The sequence below is a fragment of the Nannobrachium achirus genome (assembly GCF_963921795.1).
Source record: "Nannobrachium achirus genome assembly, chromosome: 6".
In the NCBI taxonomy this organism is placed as follows: domain Eukaryota; kingdom Metazoa; phylum Chordata; class Actinopteri; order Myctophiformes; family Myctophidae; genus Nannobrachium; species Nannobrachium achirus.
Genome location: NC_137815.1, coordinates 39490755 through 39510088, shown reverse-complemented (window position 1 = coordinate 39510088; position 19334 = coordinate 39490755). Strand labels below are relative to the sequence as shown.

The 19334-nt window shown below is 40.7% G+C and overlaps 3 protein-coding genes across 3 annotated transcripts; all 3 read left to right on the top strand.

Moving 5' to 3' along the window:
• Nucleotides 1-1146: 1146 nt before the first annotated feature.
• On the top strand, nucleotides 1147-8980 carry miip (migration and invasion inhibitory protein; the record flags this gene model as incomplete). Its single annotated transcript, XM_080728219.1, has 10 exons — nucleotides 1147-1273; nucleotides 2294-2464; nucleotides 3034-3137; nucleotides 3555-3660; nucleotides 3748-3856; nucleotides 4174-4256; nucleotides 4355-4481; nucleotides 5043-5139; nucleotides 5335-5469; nucleotides 8960-8980. The coding sequence occupies 10 exons, from the start codon at nucleotides 1147-1149 to the stop codon at nucleotides 8978-8980; spliced, it is 1080 nt and encodes a 359-aa protein (XP_080584345.1).
• A 164-nt stretch (nucleotides 8981-9144) lies between these two features.
• Nucleotides 9145-14419, top strand: tnfrsf1b (tumor necrosis factor receptor superfamily, member 1B; the record flags this gene model as incomplete). Its single annotated transcript, XM_080728218.1, has 5 exons — nucleotides 9145-9242; nucleotides 11324-11438; nucleotides 13474-13599; nucleotides 13698-13856; nucleotides 14322-14419. The coding sequence occupies exons 1-5, from the start codon at nucleotides 9183-9185 to the stop codon at nucleotides 14417-14419; spliced, it is 558 nt and encodes a 185-aa protein (XP_080584344.1). The 5' UTR covers nucleotides 9145-9182.
• Nucleotides 14420-14520: 101 nt separating this feature from the next.
• LOC308286713 (uncharacterized protein) lies at nucleotides 14521-17025 on the top strand. Its single transcript, XM_080727813.1, has 5 exons — nucleotides 14521-14780; nucleotides 14903-14998; nucleotides 15579-15637; nucleotides 15740-15842; nucleotides 16269-17025. The coding sequence occupies exons 1-5, from the start codon at nucleotides 14594-14596 to the stop codon at nucleotides 16631-16633; spliced, it is 810 nt and encodes a 269-aa protein (XP_080583939.1). The 5' UTR covers nucleotides 14521-14593; the 3' UTR covers nucleotides 16634-17025.
• The last annotated feature ends 2309 nt before the right edge of the window (nucleotides 17026-19334 follow it).

Genomic DNA, 19334 nt, shown 5'->3' with positions numbered 1-19334 from the left:
ATGTGAGATTCCCACCATACAGGACAACATGTATACATCAGCGAAGCCTGTGTAGGCTTATCAAAGATCCTATAGCCACTCCACGGTTAGATTATAGTTTATACCCACTTGGCAAGTTGTTCTGCCACAACAAGACCACTGTCAGTAGGCTGCTCAATTAGTTACTTCCACGAAACAATCAGGCTTTTCATTGAGGATTCCAGGAAGATCAAGCTCCGGAACCGCTAACCCCACAGGATATCAATGATTGACCTGCAATCCACAGACAGACATAAAGACAGACAGACAGACAGAAAGGCAGGCAGGCAGGCACTCACAGACACACACACACACACACACACATGCGCGCGCGCACACGCGCGCACACACACACACACACACACACACACACACACACACACACACACACACACACACACACATTGTCATCTTTGTTTCAAAAATATATTTTTTGTAAAAATGTTGGCCCTTCAAGTTTGTTTTCACAATGTTTCTCTTCAATATCTTCTAATGGTTTAAGGCGGCAGTATGTAAACCAGTGGTTCTCAAAGTCCAGGCCAGGGGTCCTTGAGGGAGTTCCAGTGGGTCCCCAACTACATGATAGTTAGGAACCAAATGGGTATGTAACTCAGAGAGTATACAAATGGTTATGTAGTTAAATTAACATTGATTTTACTATATAAATTGGGGTCCCAGAGATAGAAATACCATCGGTCCGTAGCCTAATAAAGCAAAAACTGGGGGTCCTTGAAATTAACATGGTTGGGAATCACTGCTGGAGCTGTAAAAAATCTCTTATGGGGGTCCCTGCCATTTCTTTTCAAATGGAGGTCCGCTGGCTAAGTGTCAATATGGGGGTCATTGACATGAAAAGGTTTGAGAGAACCATATTTGTTTCACTTTATCAGCATATGGTAGTTTATCAGATAACTACGGCGCCCTCTGTTGTTCAATATCTCTCCCTGGGTCTGTACAATCCTGTCGCATGGCATTGTGGGTAAACAGTTTCTATCCAATCCAATCAAACGGATGTTGTCAACGGCGTTGTTAGGAAGTAAACTAACTTTAAATCCCAACCGAATTAAATTTAGCAAATTTCAGATGCATAGATGCGCTTCAATACTTAGATAAATAGATACATGTACCATGTCTTCATCCGATCGCTTGGCTGTTTTGCGAGAGCGCAACAAAGAGCTGTTGATGCAGTTGAGACAGAGAGGTGAAAGACTGCAGAATCTAACCTGCAACCAGCAGCAACAGCAGGTCCTCCCCGGTAAGTAGAACCACTGATCTGCAGTGGTGGGGAAACTACTCACATTTTATTCTTATATGTAAAATTGTCAATGCTGTAATAGAATTACTCTTTTACAAGTAAAAGTCTGGTAATCACAATTTACTCGAGTATAGCCTAAGCAAAGCTATTGGCATCAAAATATCCTACCAAAATGTGCAGAATGTTGTCCCATTTCAGGTTTTCAAATCTTTTGAAAATAGCAGATCTACAAGCTCATGATGCGACGCATTGTGAGCTTGTGAGTTAAATGTATGTTCTGCAGTAATAATCAAAATCTTCAAAGTAACTCAAGTTTTCATATAAGCAAATTTTGTGAAGTAAAAGTATAATATTTGCATATTAGATTTAGTGGAGTAGAAGTAAATGTACTAGAAATTGGAAATACTCTAGTAAAGTAAAAGTACCTCAAAAATGTTACTACTTTACACCAGTGGTTCTCAACCTTTTCAGTCGAGGCATTACATTTCGTATAACACGGTTCTATTGTGAAAATAGCAGATCTATGCTCAGTGCTCACAAGTCACAACTCCTCGCGTTGTAACTTGTGAGGTGTTGTGTTGTGACCATGTAGATCGGCTATTTTCACAATTTCTGCCTATAATATTTGACAATTCGGCCAATGTTTAATTTGTCATTTTAGAGGTCTTAAAAAGTCCTTAAATTGACACTTGAGAAACTTGAGAACCCCTACCCACAGGTTAAGAACTTGTTTTTCTTTACATATCTACTGCATAGTACTGTGTTCTATTTGTCTGTCATTCAATGTTATATGAGATACTTTCCAGTGGAAATAAGCTTAGTCTTTTCATGGATCTCCTTTTAGTAGACCTTGTACCAGTGAACTGTACCGTCATGAAACTGTACCTTTTCCTATGCAAACTTCTAATAAAGTCTTCAATCAATCAATCAATCAATCTGCTTTACACCACTGCACTGATCTGATCCCAGACAGAACAGAACACAGTCAGGTTCATGTCTCTCTGCGTGGCTCCGGAGCAGAGGAGACAACGGACAACAACCAACAACAACCTGATGAAACGGTGACCCTGTTTGAAGGCGACCGGGATTCTATAAGAGCAGCCCTCTCTAAGCCTTCTGTGTCCTCCGTGCACAATGAAACAATGCGCCAAACAACAAGTGGAGCAATTGATGGCGTCTCCAGAGGGGCGGGTGAGCATACATGTGTTGAATTGGTGTATGAATTGAGTACAAAAGGACCCCAATGTAAACCATAGTGCTTGCTTTCTTGGGTTTAAAAAGTCCTATTAGTAGACCTTGTATCTGAACTGTACTGTCTTGTGCTTTTCTTTTCCTATGCAAACTGCGAATAAAGTATTCAATCAATCAAATCAATCAATCAGTGGTTCTCAGACCCCCATCTGAAAATATGTTGTGCCAGGGACCCCCATACATTTGTGTAAATGTTTTTCACCTCCTTTTTAATAGCAGATCTACAAGCTCACAACGAATAACAGGCACATTCTGAGCTTGTAGATCGGCAATTTTCAAATAGCTGATGTAGGGTTAAGTGGTTAAACTGATGCTAGGCTATATATCAACTTAATTTGACTGGGGAACCCCCATAAGGACCCCTGGATTTGAGAACCAATGGTGTAAATATTAATTGATTCACTGAAGTTAAGTTGTCTTACTTGGTTGTCAAGTTAATTATCAACATACGTCAATATCGTCCAGGGATCTTAAACACAGACATGTCATTCTTGATCACTTGTCTTCAGACCTTTACAAAGACGGTAACAAACGTCCCGGGGGCCATAGCAGAGCAGATGACACAAGGCAACACACTGCCAGACCCCATCTCCACGACAGAGACGAGGAAAGGGTGAGTAAAGCTGGCCGCACACTAACCGATAATCGGGCTATTTAATTACCCTCCCGACAATCGGGCTGCCTCCGACTCCGATTATCTTGTAGTGTATTGCCAGCTTTAGAGACATGGAGATCTGTTACATATTTGTTTATTACTAGTGCATCATAAATTATAATGGCATTGTTTACTGCTCCATTAACATGAACAAATCTGTCCAAAATGGTGAATTAAAAACAATGTATTTTTGTGGTTCATACAAATTTACAGGAGTTGTTTTTATTCTATTTTTATTCTCTCTCCAATTTTGACCACCAGATGGTGCTTTGAACTGGAAAATACTTTCCCACTATGTGACCCATCTCAATGATTTCAAATGAACTGAGCACTGATAACTTACTCAACATTACACAAATTATTCTGTGTTTGTAGAGGGAGACTGGTCACAGAGTCACATTTCAGACTCACATGTCAGAACAGATGTCTGCCTCAGACAGGCAATACGTGCAGCCCTTGCTCGGATATGACTGGATAGCAGGTACACACGATATTAATCTTCATATCACAAGCTCTCTTTTATACGCGAACAGCTCTGACTCCGGCGTGTTTGCTTCTTTTCTCGAAGGAATCCTGGATGTGGAGAGCTCCTTAGAGCATTCTGACGAGTTCTTCAATGACCTCCTTACTTTTCGATCAGTCAATCAAGACCAATGTGTCCACAGCCAACAAGAGGGGTCAGTGGTTCAGACACCCCATTACACTTGGATATTGTAACTGTGAGGTGGAGACCTTATAATACCCACAGACACACTTAACCACCGAACTTGTGTTTTGATGTGTTTTGAGTTTTAGATCTGCTATTTTTGCTGCTTTTGCGCAACAGTTTTGTAAAATGAATTAGGGCTAATTAGGGAGAAAACCTAAAAAGTGGAGTAAATGGAGATACCAGGTGTATGCCCGACAGCGACAATAAATTATGTCAAGCTGATTACAACTGCACTCATGAATGTGTTGTTTAATTGTTGTTACTGTACATTGGTCCTTTTAATAGGTTTCCTGAGGATACCTTTTCTGTCCCACCACCGCTTCTAATTGATGAGGCTGGACAAGAGGCCCACATGGACACTCATCAGTGTGAGAATCGTATTTCAACTTTTCAATTTCTTTCTGTCAGGTAGTTTTGCAAATTCCCTTCAATAATTATTTTGTCTGCCCGCTTTGCTCTTTTCTAGGTACATTCTGTTACAGGATCAATAGCAGACTGTTCCCAATTCCACTGGATCCCGAGGAGCGATGTCCTGTGTGCAAAAAGCCCAAATCCCTTCAGCCTCACACTGCTGCAGAACCAGCATTTATTAGGTATCAATGCCGTTAAAGCATGTACACTGACAGGCACAAATATGGTGCCTAAATACCTGTCAAACTTGCTCTGTTAAATGTATAGCAGTACGAGTCTTTGTGAAGCCTGAAACATACTCCACGCGCAAATGACACTTCCAGCTTTGCACAATCGATTTCATGCGTCATTGCGTTCTGGAATATGTCACCTGAAAGTTGTAATGTGACGTGCATTTGCAGCAAGGGTTTTTATATAGAAGGCAACAACAGAATGAAGCTGTCCTCTTGGATGTGTGCTCTCTTCTGCTCTAGTAATATACGGTAGCCGGTTGTAGTTTGAAATGTAACTTTATGTGTTGAACGTTTTGCTTGGTAATTCAATGTAATCTCAATGGAAACCAGCTTTAAAGGCTGGATTCCAAGGACAGCCGACATGCCCAGCCTTTAAAGCTGGTTTCCATTGAGATTACATTGAATTACCAAGCAAAACGTTCAACTATATATCTGTAGTGTGAATGAGGCATAAGTTATACACTAAATCTTATTTTGCCTGTGTGAAATGATGTATTCTCTATATTTCAGGGTCAGCATTCCTTGTTCCACACTCTTGCCAACTTACAAGTACAAACCCCATCGACGTTGTAGTTTTGACCCCTCTGATAGTTTGGGTTTACCATCGGTGAGTGTGCCAGTGTAAATGTCTCACCTATAACATTAGTATACTGTATATTGTTACATTTTACAAATGTGAGCTTTTCCTTTACCATTGTTATTTTGTGTTATCTACTTTTTTATTATTATTATTAACTTTAAAATTGTTATTAATATTAACCCTGTCATTAATCATCACATCACTTTGCTTGCAATTCTACAGCACTGTCTGTCAGGCTGGTCAAATACAGGCCATAGCATCTTGTCACAGCCTAGCACCCTTGACCTACGGAGCAATCTAAACATAGAGACCTCTGCTGGCCGTCCCTCGGAAAAGTCACAGAACAAGGACCACTTGGTAAAATACTGCAGCAATTTTACTATAAACTTGACATGTCTCATAAATGAAAATGTAATTATGTGTAAAAGCAATGATCTATTCACATGTGGTTCTTTATAATTTTTCAGGATCTATCTATGTCCGGAGTGTCCAGCAGCCAGCGCGCTGACAAAATCTTAGATGTTTCTCGATTGGCTCGGTACCGTTTCCAGCACCTCTCTCACAAAACAAACTGACATATCCTACCATTTGATAATGCTATAATAATTGTTTGTTTTCATGTCCTGATTTAAATTATCAATGTTTCTTGAGTGTATTAATGTTTTACATACTGTGTATTATTTTCTGTCTTTTATTTTATGATTATAAACCAATACTAATTATTAGAGTTTGTCATTTGAAGCCAATTCATAGTCTGCATGCCGGTTGTGTTAAACTGGGAATGATTAAATACAATTGGAAAATGTTCTATGATAGATGGTATATCAAAGCTCAGCTTCTCACATCATATGTTTACACCAAGAATGAAGGAGTGGGTAAACTTGTTTTGTCATTTTTGAGTTTCAACTTCGTTTATGGGGTATTATTTTGTTCAGATAATCAATTAATCTGGGTGAAGATATAATGTTTTGGTAATATGTTCTTAATAGTCAGTGTTTTTGACCATTTGACCTCAGTTGACTTTGTAAATCATATCTGAACCAAAACATGTGCTAATTTACAACTCACAAAGGTTTTTCTTTCCACAGTGGAATGGACATTTTTAGGTGTCATATATGGGTAATGATGCACACTGCTCTATTATGTTACATAGGGTGAATACATGGTCGTTACTATACATAGTGTATGTATATTTGAAACTAAACCCTTAATCTGAGTTCAACTGTTCACTTCTTGTGTTTTTTTAATACTGGAATAGCTTTAAGGAAGTGTGTTTTGGGTAATAGTTCATGCTTCCTTTTCCAATTGTTTCTTTTGGCTCTCAAGTTGACAAATCAGTATTTTAACTTCCCTTTTACATCACATTACCCCCCATAGGCTACTAACCATGAGACTAGCAAGTCTGAAGAATGGGTGGACTCCTCAGTTGCACATGGCAGGAGGGTTACGCCACATCTACTGTACTCAACTGTACCTGACCATCTAAGGCATAATTTGTATTCCATCATACAGTACAAAGCATAAATCAGACTTTAATCTCTCTCACACATATCCAAACCAAGAAACAGACTAGTTTTTCCACTTCATCCCCTGAGTTGACTTTTATGCATGTTAATTGATTGTGAGAAGCCAAGCTTGCAGTCGTCACGTGTTGAAATGGATGCCATGTCATTTAAATATTTTAAAGTTCAGCACAAAATCATCAGAATTGCATTTTCCAAGCCTGCATGTCATTTTTTATATTAAACACTGTCTCGCCCCACTGAGGGGAAATTTTACATTGAAGTGTTTAATCACATGGTGTCTGTTGATCACCCTCTGAGAACTAGATTGTATGTGGATGAATCGTTTGACAGGGCTACTGACAATTTCTAGCTGCTCTTGTGTGACTCCCACCAAAAACATGTGTGACTTTCCCGCCAAAAACATGTTCTGGAAAAATACTGTTGCTACTGAATGTTTCTTTCAGTAGCAACAGTATTCTTTCTTCGCCATTGAGTAATAGTAAGAATTCTTTCTTCGCCATTGAGTAATTGCCTTCAGGGGTTAAAGTTCTCAGTCCTAGGGACTGATTTCATTCTTGAGGATTTCATAGAGGCTATGAGATCAGTGCAAATAAATAAAAATTAAATAAGGGGGAGGTGTTACGATAGCCGCGGTGTGAATGACAAAGTCATCAAAACGCCTTTGAATTGGCCAGACTAGCATAGAATACAAAAGAACTTCAGAAGATACTGAATATAAAATGAAGCATGGATTGGCACACACACATTCAGTGAAGTCAGTTCATGAATTCAGGGAAACACCCCAAATATTGGTGTGTGCTGCGCATGCCATGTTTCTAAAATCACATATTGGGACATTGTCTGAAAATAATTTTCAGTCAGATGGGTTGTGAAACTTTGCATTTCTCTCCAAATGTCATTTTCAATTTCAAATATCAGTTTCATGAGGAAGAAAACTACCATCCAGGGAGAGGGCTTTCTTGAGTGCCTGTTTTTTCACATGTTTTGATCCCTTGAGCACAGAGCACCATTGATACTTTTAACTGCTTTAACTATTGTTATATATACTGTGAGCACCTGGTTCTGTTTTTTCTATCATCGGTTTCTTTCAATTATCCTCTGGACTGTCAGGTTTTTAAAATCACACTCGTGTGAACTGAGCGGTGGGGGGGGTGCGTGTGTGTGTGTGTGTGTGTGTGTGTGTGTGTGTGTGTTGCAGTTGATGCACAGGCCAGGCTAGACTCAACAGCACCTCTCTGGTCACCCAGGGTACTCAGGCTACATACACCAGAGGCTACAGACACACAGACAGACACACACACACACACACACACACACACGCACGGATACACACACGGCCACGCTATGGAGACGGTGTGACCACCGCTCAAAAACAAAGGCCTATAACCATCACTGGGGATTTAGTGGTGATCAATACACTTAAATACTGTAGCTTTCTTTTACCAGACAAATGGTATTTGATTGAAAGACCGAAGATGAGACCAGAAAAAATATTGTTTTCTTTAGAGTGAACAATGAATAGCCTACTGTGAATGCAACAGTAATTGTATGAGTCATACACAAGCATTAAAACATTGCATGTTGGTTGTGAAATGAGCACAGAACAGCACTGGCTGACTCAGGATCAGAGGCGTCAATTGGGCCAAGGTATGGCATCTGCCATACCTTGGCTACAGGGGAATAAAATGAAATGTACTTAGAATAAATTCATCATGCCTGTTGCTAAGGTATGGCAACATGACTGGTGTCTTGCAAGAGAGACATCAGTCATGTTGCCATACCTTATAGCTTTTGCTGAACTGATGCCGCTGCTCAGGCTCAGGATGTTTGGTTAAGTAGACTGGTGCACCACATTATAAGCTTCCGGAGCATGTATGACTTTTCTTGCTGTCATATGCCCATTGCCCACAGGTTTACAGTAATAATGACAAGCTAGAATGCACCGCAAAGGAAGGAAAACAGGTTGATTCAGGGTAGCATAGCTTACTAAGAACTGTCACCCTATTAGTATAGCTGCTTTCAAAACACCTGTTTTGGCCTAGGCCTATCATATTTATGAATTTAGTATCCATTAAATTACATATTATATTTAATTGTCACACCATTATACACAATTGATAACGGAATAATCAAACTTATTTTTTCGTCACATAGGCTAACATGGGTGAAATTCTTAATTTTGGAAGGCCCATCAATGCATCAAGATAAAGCATAGCCTATATACAGTATATCCTACATAGGCCTACACTCACAGTGTAATTTATATGACTTGATTTTTATTTCAGAGACAATTACTTCTTGACATGCCTTTCTATGTGCAGCCATCAGTCAACTTCCTCTGACTAGTTTAGAGGCAGGTCGCTTTGTTTCCTGTCTTGAATGTTACCAAAGAAAGCCCGTCTGAATTTCGGGGAAGTTTAAATCACTCTGATCGTAACAGCTTGTCACTGACGGTTTGTGTCAGCTTTCTAAAATGAAGTTACACGTTAGTTGTAGTCATTGTCGGTTGTAGTCGATCGATCTATAGTTTAGATTCAGAAAGCAATGAGGGACTCTACGTGTATTCTGTTTGCGATCCTGCTGCTGAATGCCAGAACTACACAGGTAAGACATTCTCCTCGGGAGCGTACTTTGGAAGTAGGGCAGCAGTGAGTAGCATCGATTTCAATACTGTATCACCAGCTGATGTTAATTTGTCGCATGGGTTTGGAATGTTAGGGAGTAGCCTACTGTATACTAATCCGGTAGATTAGGTTTACAGATTAGACTTCCCCTTGAAAGGTGTCAATATTGTTGTACATTCCTATTTAGCTGGATTTCATTAAATGCATAAGAAACTTAGGCATGTATTCTACCTTTAAATACAAATGTGTGGGGGACCCAGCATCTCCATTATAGGTTTAGGATACTGTATAAACATTCAAAATTATTCTGGGGCAATTTCTTAATTCCCCCTGTGTGAGTGAATCAATCTGGCCAATGCCAGGCTAATAGGACATCTGCTATTGCTTTTATGAATTCAACAATCCAAATACCGAAATAAAATAAAAAATGTCTCGTCATAATCCTATAGGCCTACATCTTTAACTTTCTACACTCTACTTTTATGATGGGTTATTAGATTGATTAATTAATAGACTAATTTTTATTGAGTCTACTCTATATTTTTATTGAGTCTACTCTATTATAGGCGTACTGAAATGCATCCCTTTTTCTTTCTCTGTATGTGTCTTTATAAATACATTACATGGAAAAGATCAGCTCCACACAAGCAGACTACAACTGGCATATAGCCATGGAATGTGGGGAATTTGTTGTAGCCTATCACATTTAATCATATTAAAATCCACTTTCAGTAATAACAATACTACTACACTTGAATTCATTGTATGAGGAAATTAACATCAGTGTAAAACAATAGTTACACTGCACTGTTAATAGTTTAACATTTTTGGCACCTGATGCACCAGAACAGCTCATACACAGGCAATAACCTTGTGTTCTGCTGCTTCCCGTCTTATCACTTCTGGAGAAACGGTGTGGTTGTTTCAGGAATGCAGCCAAAGTGAAAACGGAAATAATAACATGTTCTCACATAGGAAGACCATCTCTGAGTCTCTTATCGTCTACAGTAATTCTTTGTCAGTGGTTAAACCACACGTATACAAATGAAGCCGCCCCTTGTGTAGACTCTTCTATTTCCTGTTGTACAAGAAATACACTGCTATGATCAGCAACTCTTTGATGGAATGGGAGGAAAAGATTTGAAGGAAGTATGAAATTTAGCGCCTGATTGTATATACACGCCAAAACACTATTGTCTAACGCTTAGAAATACTGATTTCTTTTGGGTAAATCTGTGTGAAGTGAACCCCCTGAATTTGAACCTCTGTCTTCTGTGTGAAACTTCTCATGAAACTGAAATAGAAAATGACAGATAAATGATATTACCTGGCTGGCACCAAAACCAGCCAACAGCAGTAGGTCAATACCAACTAGACCGATGCCCGTGAGGAATGATGCCCTCTGGGAATGCATGTCCCTTATAGTTATGCATATTCAATAGATGGTATGCGCATGCATAAAGTGAATGGCAAATCAAGTGGCACACCGAGTGGCAAAGTGAGTTTAACATTGTTTAACTTTGTTTAATGCAATCAGATAAGACTTTTCTGTTTGGATGTATGGGCTGTCAACGCAAGAAAGTAGTTTTTTGCCACTCAGTAGGCGTTCCCACATAACCTCCGGGTATGATGATGATGTCACTCGCATACCCTCTATACCCCTTTCACCCGTTGTCAGAGCACTATTGAAGTGCTAGTCTATGATGTCAGTACCATGACATCATGTTGATGATATCAAGGATCTCCATATATGGGCATAAAAAGCATAGACGGAGAGATACAGAGATTTGAGGATTTAGGGTTCTGGACAAACGCTGGTCCACCAAAATTCCCATTCCACACAACACACTGATCTGTCGGGATGTGATACACACGACACGACAGATTTGAATCGACAGTCCTTGAGTTAGTCTCACACACACACACACACACACACACACACACACACACACACACACACACACACACACACACACACACACACACACACACACACTAATTGTACTAATTGAGCTGCTCATTACAGCAACCTCTTTCTTTTCAACTTTTTCTGTTAAGCAGCAGCAGGAGTATTCCCTACCATATCATGCAGATTCAAGTGGAGAATGTAAGAACCCAACAAGAGAATATCTATCGGATGGTGTACCAAACTTGTGCTGCAGCAAGTGTCCCCCTGGTAAGAGATGGCTTCACTCCTGAATAGCCTCATACTGATTCCTACTGCCTTTAGAGGAGTTATAGGATCATATCAATTTTAGTGGGCTTTAGTTTAGAGAATTTTGTGTTTGCTTACTATTATGCAGAATGTCATGGTGTTCAGATTAGATGTATACCGTCAAGTGTTAATTTATTTATTTGTTTATTTTAAATCTTACTTACTTGCTCATTATAGAGGGTGAAGGTCAGTGTTTCCCAAAATGGGGATCGGGACCCCCAGTAGGGTAGGCAAATTATTTTGAGGGGTCGGTCCCCGGATGATGAACTTAATGTGCAACATTGTTTTCTCATTCAACAGTTAACAACCTCACTATTAGTGTATACAGGGTATCATCATGCTGCACATTTCTAAAGTTACAATGTAATGACCTTTAAGAGCTTTTTGATACCAAATTGGCCAAATTGTCAAATATTACGTAAGAAAGAGGCACATTATGAAATTACAAGCTACAAGCTCACAATGTATCGCTGTGCGAGCTGTTTGTAGGCTATTTTCACAATTTATATCTGTGGAACCGAGTCAAACTAAATGTAATGCTCCCCAGTTCAAATATGAACCGTGATGTAGGAGAGCATGAGTCTCCTCTCAGTCCTCTGCGATATATATGATGCTGCCAGTCGGCTTTTCACCTGACAGTGAGGCGTTTCACCGGGAGGTCTTAAAGGGGTATTTCGGTCAAAAACGACTTTCCTACCTTTCAAATGATGATTCGGGAAGCTTCTGGGTTGATCCAGGTGTTGTTTGACCCATAGCAGCATTTTGTTCCATTTTCGATTTTCTCCCCTGCACCCCACGGCTCCAAAACGGCACCTTTTGGGTCGTTCCGTAATCCGGTTATTATTCTCGCTCAAAATTCACTTTTCTCGCTCGGTATCAGTCCCTCATACTGTTGTTAGCATATCCGAGCTACACCAGCTCCTGGTCGCCGCCATGTTTGTTTACTTCAAGCTCAACTCTCAACTCTCAGCCCAGGAGAGAAACACTGGGAAATCCCTAACCCGTTGGGAAACGCGCGTTCACGAGCTGCTGCTGCTGCTGCTGCTGCTGCTCTCACAGCTCCACCTCCCTCCCCCACAGCCTGTTACTGGTTGAGGCAGACAAGAGGCTACACCATACATCACTCTGCAGACTTTGTCGACATAGTTACATCTTTTTTCTTTGGCTAAGAGCATTTTTGTGTTTTATTGTTCGTCGCGCGTCGGGGAGTCACGCGATACAAAACGGGATTTCCCAGTGTTCTCTCCTGGGCTGCGAGTTGAGAGTTGAGCTTTTTGTAAACAAACATGGCGGCGACCAGGAGCTGGTGTAGCTCGGATATGCTAACAACAGTATGAGGGACTGATACCGAGCGAGAAAAGTGAATTTTGAGCGAGAATAATAACCGGATTACGGAACGACCCAAAAGGTGCCGTTTTGGAGCCGTGGGGTGCAGGGGAGAAAATCGAAAATGGAACAAAATGCTGCTATGGGTCAAACAACACCTGGATCAACCCAGAAGCTTCCCGAATCATCATTAGAAAGGTAGGAAAGTCGTTTTTGACCGAAATACCCCTTTAACGCATGTGGAGGAACATGATATTCTTCTCAGTTAAGCTCCCAACTGAACAGGTGCCCTGACCAACCTGTAGGAGTTGATAGTGCAGCGACAGTTCGCTCTAGCTGCCCGGTTTCCTTCCTTGAACATGGACAACCGATGCACCATAGAGGGCCGGGCCCCAATATCCTCAGTGTTAATGTAATGAATGTACAAATGGAATCAAATCATTACACAATTTTGGAATTCATTGGATTACCGCTTTTCTGCTTCAGAGTGGAATGAGGGGTACAGTCATCATGGCAGGCACAAGACTGTTAATGAAATAAAGTTTAAGATTATCTCAACAGCATCACTTTATTACAGATTCCCAATTACCGTAACTGATATTTGAAAACATGTAGTAAAGTCACCAAACTTTGCATGTTTTTGTGTATCTTGCATTTGTTTTTCTAACAGGGAAGAAGCGGATAGAGGAATGCAGTGACACAAATGACACAGAGTGTCAACAGTGTGGCAGCGACCAATTCATGGAGGACTTTAACTATGCTCGGAACTGCCGTAGATGCCCTGAGTGTAAAACAAGTAGGTGGATTATTGCATTATTATATACAGTACGGTACCTGTTCATTACTTTGGTAGCTCCTGTATGTGAAACGGCCTCTTTGTTTCTTTTTGAACAGAAAAGGGTCTGACGTATGCCCAGAACTGCACCAGCACCACTAGTTCCAAATGTGTGTGTCGGACTGGGTTCTTCTGCTTAATGGATTTTGAGGACCCATACTGTGCAGAATGTAGACCATACACATCCTGCAAGGTTGGGTATGGGGTCTATAAAGAAGGTACGATGCTGATTTGACACTTTAATAACATTGAATTGAATTGAATTGAATTGAATTGAATTGAATTGAATTGAACATAGTAACTTCATTATTAATTACAGACATGTGAATTTTTGGCCAACTGGCCCCAAAACCTGTGAATCTTTTTACAATTTTTACTATTTACAAATTTTTCTTCTCTTTGTTGTTGAAAGGAAAGTGGTAGAATTATACTTGTCTCGGATCTGTTGAAATAGCGAGGGACAGATATTAATAATAAATTTGCTTGGAGGTCTGACTACAAAATGATGTCACGGCTTAAAAGCCCCATAGGGAGCAATTATAATGTATTAAGGCATATTTGGCTTAATAGCCAGGGATCCTGGTTAAAATTAGATGTATGTAGCCTGTATTAGATAATGTAGCCTATATTTTGATATACCTTTTTATTTATTTATTTTTTTATTTTTTGTATATGTATTTCAGGCAGAAAAGACAGCAATGTGAAGTGTCAAAAATGTCCTGATGGGACATTCTCTAATAAGATCTCTGACACTGAGTGTTGTCGGCCTCATACAGAGTGAGTGAAGCACAACCACATAGCTAGACTATACAGTTATTTGTGGTGCATAAGATCTTCTAAAATGTTTCCCTCCCTCTCCAGTTGTCAAGGAAGGGCTGTCGTGAAACATGGCAATGCTACCTCAGACACAGAGTGTGAGCCTGCGGTTGCTGCTTATACAACCCTGAATCCAAGGATGCAGACAGAGCCACATGGCAGTTCTGTGCACCAAACCATAAATCTACAAACGACTCCATCAAGCTTACCCCCTGGACCTGTCAGTACAAATGATGTAGTTGTCAACTCAGAAGAACCAACAAAACCACAAATATCAGAACCTGGGGCACAATTAGGTACGCTAATTGGTCAAGGTTTATTATTCAGTAAGTTATGAAGAAGTAGCTTTGTGACCAAAACAGTGTTTCAGTTTTAAAATGTTTGTTTGTGTGGATCTACAAATATTGTGAATTTACATATGTGTACTTTTGCCTACCTACTTCTTTAGTTGCAGTAATTGCTGGTGTCACTGGACTTCTTATGGTGTTGATTATTGTCCTGGTGCTGTTGATCCGCCGCAAAACCACTCGGATAAATGGTGAAGGTAGCCTGGAACATTTTAAATTACATAATTTATTTTGTTTATTATGCTGCACATTTGATTTGTTCATTTCTGATTGCGACCGTCAGGTCGCAGTTACTACCAAAACCTCCATCGGCTGTCTGTCAGTCAGTCAGTCTGTCAGTCTATCCGTCATGTCACACTTTTCCCCAACTCATATCTCCGCCACCGTTACCCCAATCCATGCCAAACTTTGCACACACACTCCTTGCCTGCCAATCCACAACCTCCACCCCACCAGGGACCCCCGGAGCTCCAGGGACCCTCAAGGACCCCCTTCCACCGCCGCCAAAAAGTGCAAAAATGACCAAAGAAATGACCACCCAAACGGGGCTGTTCACGGGGAATTCCTGGGGACCACCGACTCCTGGTGCTCCAGAATGGATGCCCCTAGTGGAGGACCACCATCAGGCCCATTTTTTCAAACACATTTTTGGACACTGCTCCTACACATTTTGCCCTAAAATCACGCTGCGACCTGACGGTCGCTTATCTCCCGATTAGGGAGTGTTACTGGTTTACTTCATGTGTCAATATGTTTAATCTCTCTGCACTTACCTAGAGGCCCAAATCGCTCCTCCAAAAATAGATGCAAATGGCAATTGTGAGAGGGAAAATGACGTGAGTTTCATTGCTTGTGTTTACTCGATGATTGGAAATCATTTATATTAATATACGTCATATGACTTACTAATCCAGTCTGTCTCTCCTTCTCTAATACAGGTGAATCCGTGTCATTCAAAGAACGTTGAGCTTGTTTCTTTCTCCAACATATCCCCAGAACAACAGTGTCTTTTGAGCACAGTGGAACCTCACAATAAATCCGGTCAGTCTTTGAATGGTCATTAAGCCCTGTACTTCTACAGATTGCACTCAACTCTATAATAACTGAATACCGAACATAGCTGGCTCACAGTAACTTACCTGACCTGGTGGAGACCTCAATTCTTTCTAGTTTACATATGTTTGTATGTGTATTTGTGTGTGTGTGTGTGTGTGTGTGTGTGTGTGTGTGTGTGTGTGTGTGTGTGTGTGTGTGTGTGTGTGTGTGTGTGTGTGTGTGTGTGTGTGTGTGTGTGTGTGTGTGTGCGCGCGCATACTTGTGCAAGTGCGTTATGTTCACTCCACACAGTAGTGTGGCGTTGTGTATATGTTTGTGTATGTCTGTGTCTGTCACATTATCTTTGAGTGTGTACCGTATGTACTGTATACAGGGATATAGGTTTGTTTACCTATCTGTTTTTCCTTTCAGACATTTCTGATGGCTTCACAAGGATAGAGGGCTGCAGCAGTCAGGAGGACCCGTCCATAGGCTCATTTGAATCCACCCTACCGCTGCAGAGCCCACAGTCCTTACTGTCGGAGCCCATGCCCCTACTCACCAACACCGGGTCCATCAGTTTCCAGCCCACTGTCCTCCCTCAACCCACCTCTCAGGGTATCAGTCCCCCGGCCAATGTGAACGTCAACATCACTTTCCACATAGGAAACGGGACCTGTGGGGTTGCAGCCCCCATCATCCCAGCTGAAGATGCAGCACAGGCAGGTGATGACCTGCCCCTAGGGGAGGAAGAGGAGCGCCTCACCATTCCACAGCAAGTGGAAGTTCAGTCATGAATGATGAATGAAGAATCCTATGTATGAGCAATACAACAGACGACACAATTTATTGTGTGTCCTTTTGCTCAGGAGATAGAGTGGCTGTTTGGGTTCCCAGGTTCGATTCCCAGAACTTCCTGGCTTAGTACGAAGTGTCTTTGAGCAAGACAATGAAACCCAACTGCTGGTTCTGTTCAATAGTTGCCCGCTGCTCCTATAGTTAGGATGCGTTAAATACAGAGGATACATCCCAGGTATGTGCAAAATCTGAAATGTACCTACAGTACAATAGCAACTATAAAGGGGATACATTTGTTGTTTTCTCCCTGTAACACATCTGCCTTTAAATACATATCACTGAATTACTCTTATACTTTTGGTGTACTCATTCATACAGTCAGCATGGCACAGCACAGGATTTGCATTACCTTTATTTTTAAATCCATTAAATCAATGCAGCTACAGCAATGTTTATGTACATATACTGTAAATAATAGTAAATAAATATATATATTACAAAAATACTGTGTGACTTAAGTTGTTGATTGGTCATGAGTGGGATACTCTCTGGACAGTGTAACTGGAGAACTGGGAACAACAGATGCATTTTGCCCACCATAAAGAACACAGAACAAAACATGTTGTGTCAACACTACATAATATTGGTGGTTGTGGTTGTGGTTCTCCAAAGCCCCTTTTCGACTGCAGTTTTAGCACCATACCACACCACACTACACCACACCACACCGCACCACATAAAAATATCTACATTTTCCATTACAAAAAAGTACCCCTATCGGTAAGAAACATATTGACCCTTTTAACTGTGACTATAATACAATATAAATTTGTATTACAACTATCCTAATTATAATGCACTGTAATGGATTATAAATGTGATTATAATATATTATAAAGTATTAATGTATTACTATGATAATTAAAATACACTATAATAGATTATAATAGTGGTTATAACCAGGGTTCGAGTTATGTGGGGGCCAATGGGGGCTTAGCCCCCATAGATAAGGTCTGGGACCCCATAGTCAAAAACCCCTATGGGGTCTCTTTTTTTTCCCAAGTGTTTTTTTTTTTTTTCTCCCCTGCGCTCTCTGGCTCTCATCAACACAAATGTAACCTCTCAGTGGCATGTAGGTGCTATTTGGCTACTATTTTCCAGGACAATTTCAAAATAAACATGTTGAATGATCGATTGTATAGATGAAAAAAATAAAATAAAGACTCTTGTTTTGAAATGCGCTTCTGTGCAGAGAGGAAATGGCTTTCATAGGACGAGCCTTTAACGTTCGTCCACTCTGTCGTCAGTGCGTATCTTGCGCCCTGATGGACTCGTGGTGAAATTAACAACACAGGCAGCATAAAGGAATATAACAGAACACCAAGACAAGACCATGTAGGCTATAAAGGCATTAAACATCGTCCTGCTCGTCTCATCGTCACTCTGTCAACAATTGGTGAGTGAGTCGTGGCTAAATAGAGTTGGAGTAATGATGGATGCTATGCTGCTAGCTAACACTGTTTTGGCTAGCGTTGTGGACACATTGTATGGGTCCTGAAAATAGCAGATCTAGAAGTTCACAACGCAGCGCGAAGCGACTCCTTGTGAGCTTGTAGATCGGCTATTTTCACTTCTACTTGTTTGGGTTTAGTTTCTCTTGGTTCACGGGCTAAAACGTTTGGGAAGCAATACCATAATGCTTGCTGTAGTAGAACAGTGGTGTAAAATTAAGTAGATAACTGAAAAGCTTTTGGAACTGAATGATTATATGATACTGGTGTTGTCTGTCTGTTGGAGTGTTGGTACCAAGAATTCCATCTACTATAACTATATAGACTATCTTGCTGGCTGGTGCATGTGGAAAGGGGCAAAGGGAAAGTGTAGTGTGACGTTCCGATTGTTTAGCAAAAAAAAAAACGCGGAAACCCGAATAAAATGCGATAAAAACGCGATCAAAACTGCGAAAAACCGTGCGTGCATGACCCCCCCCCCCCCCCCCCCCCCCCCCCATGTAGGGCCCCCATAGTTCTGGGAGTATAACTCGAACACTGGTTATAACACAATATAATCTATTATCATTTATTACAACTATATCCTGGTGGTCTAAATGAAAAGTCAGTGAGTGATCAGTCATTATGAAGTGTTTGGTCCTGTTTGGCCTAGCTCAGACCTACTCGAGATTGGATACTTTTTAGTACCACGTTTAGTACCACTTTCACAACACTCTACCCAGGTCCTTGTAGTGGAAAACCTGGCACAAGTGGGCGGTGTGGTGTGGAGTGGAGTGGTGTGGCGTTGGACCAGTGGAAAATAGTGGGGTCCAGGGACCCTCAGGTTATTATGGGAGTCCTTGAGTTTGAGAACCACTGGGCTAATAATGGACGAACAGACAGGCAGATTATTTTGATAGTTGTGCTTTAGGACACTTTATGTATATATATTCATATATATTATTCGTTCCCTTTCTTGTTGTACCTTGCTCTTACTGTACTCTGTACTCTGTTCTTGTTTTTTCTTTTTATCTTTTTCACACTTCTCTGTAACTTTGTAAATGACCTTATACTGCTGTGCTGCCTCTGGGCAACTGATTTTCCCCCTTGGGATAATAAAGGTATCTATCTATCTATCTAGGCAGGATTTGCTCAATTCCTCCACTCAAAACACATGCATCTTTGGGGAAATAATTTATGCTTGATGTGA

Excerpts from the sequence above, each read along its gene's own strand:
- LOC308286713 (XM_080727813.1), top strand. The coding sequence starts at position 14,594 with ATGCAGACAGAGCCACATGGCAGTTCTGTGCACCAAACCATAAATCTA. Across the intron at positions 14,781-14,902 it reads TGGTCAAGGTTTATTATTCA|TTGCAGTAATTGCTGGTGTC; the intron begins GTAAGTTATGAA and ends CTACTTCTTTAG. Across the intron at positions 15,638-15,739 it reads ATTGTGAGAGGGAAAATGAC|GTGAATCCGTGTCATTCAAA; the intron begins GTGAGTTTCATT and ends TCTCTAATACAG.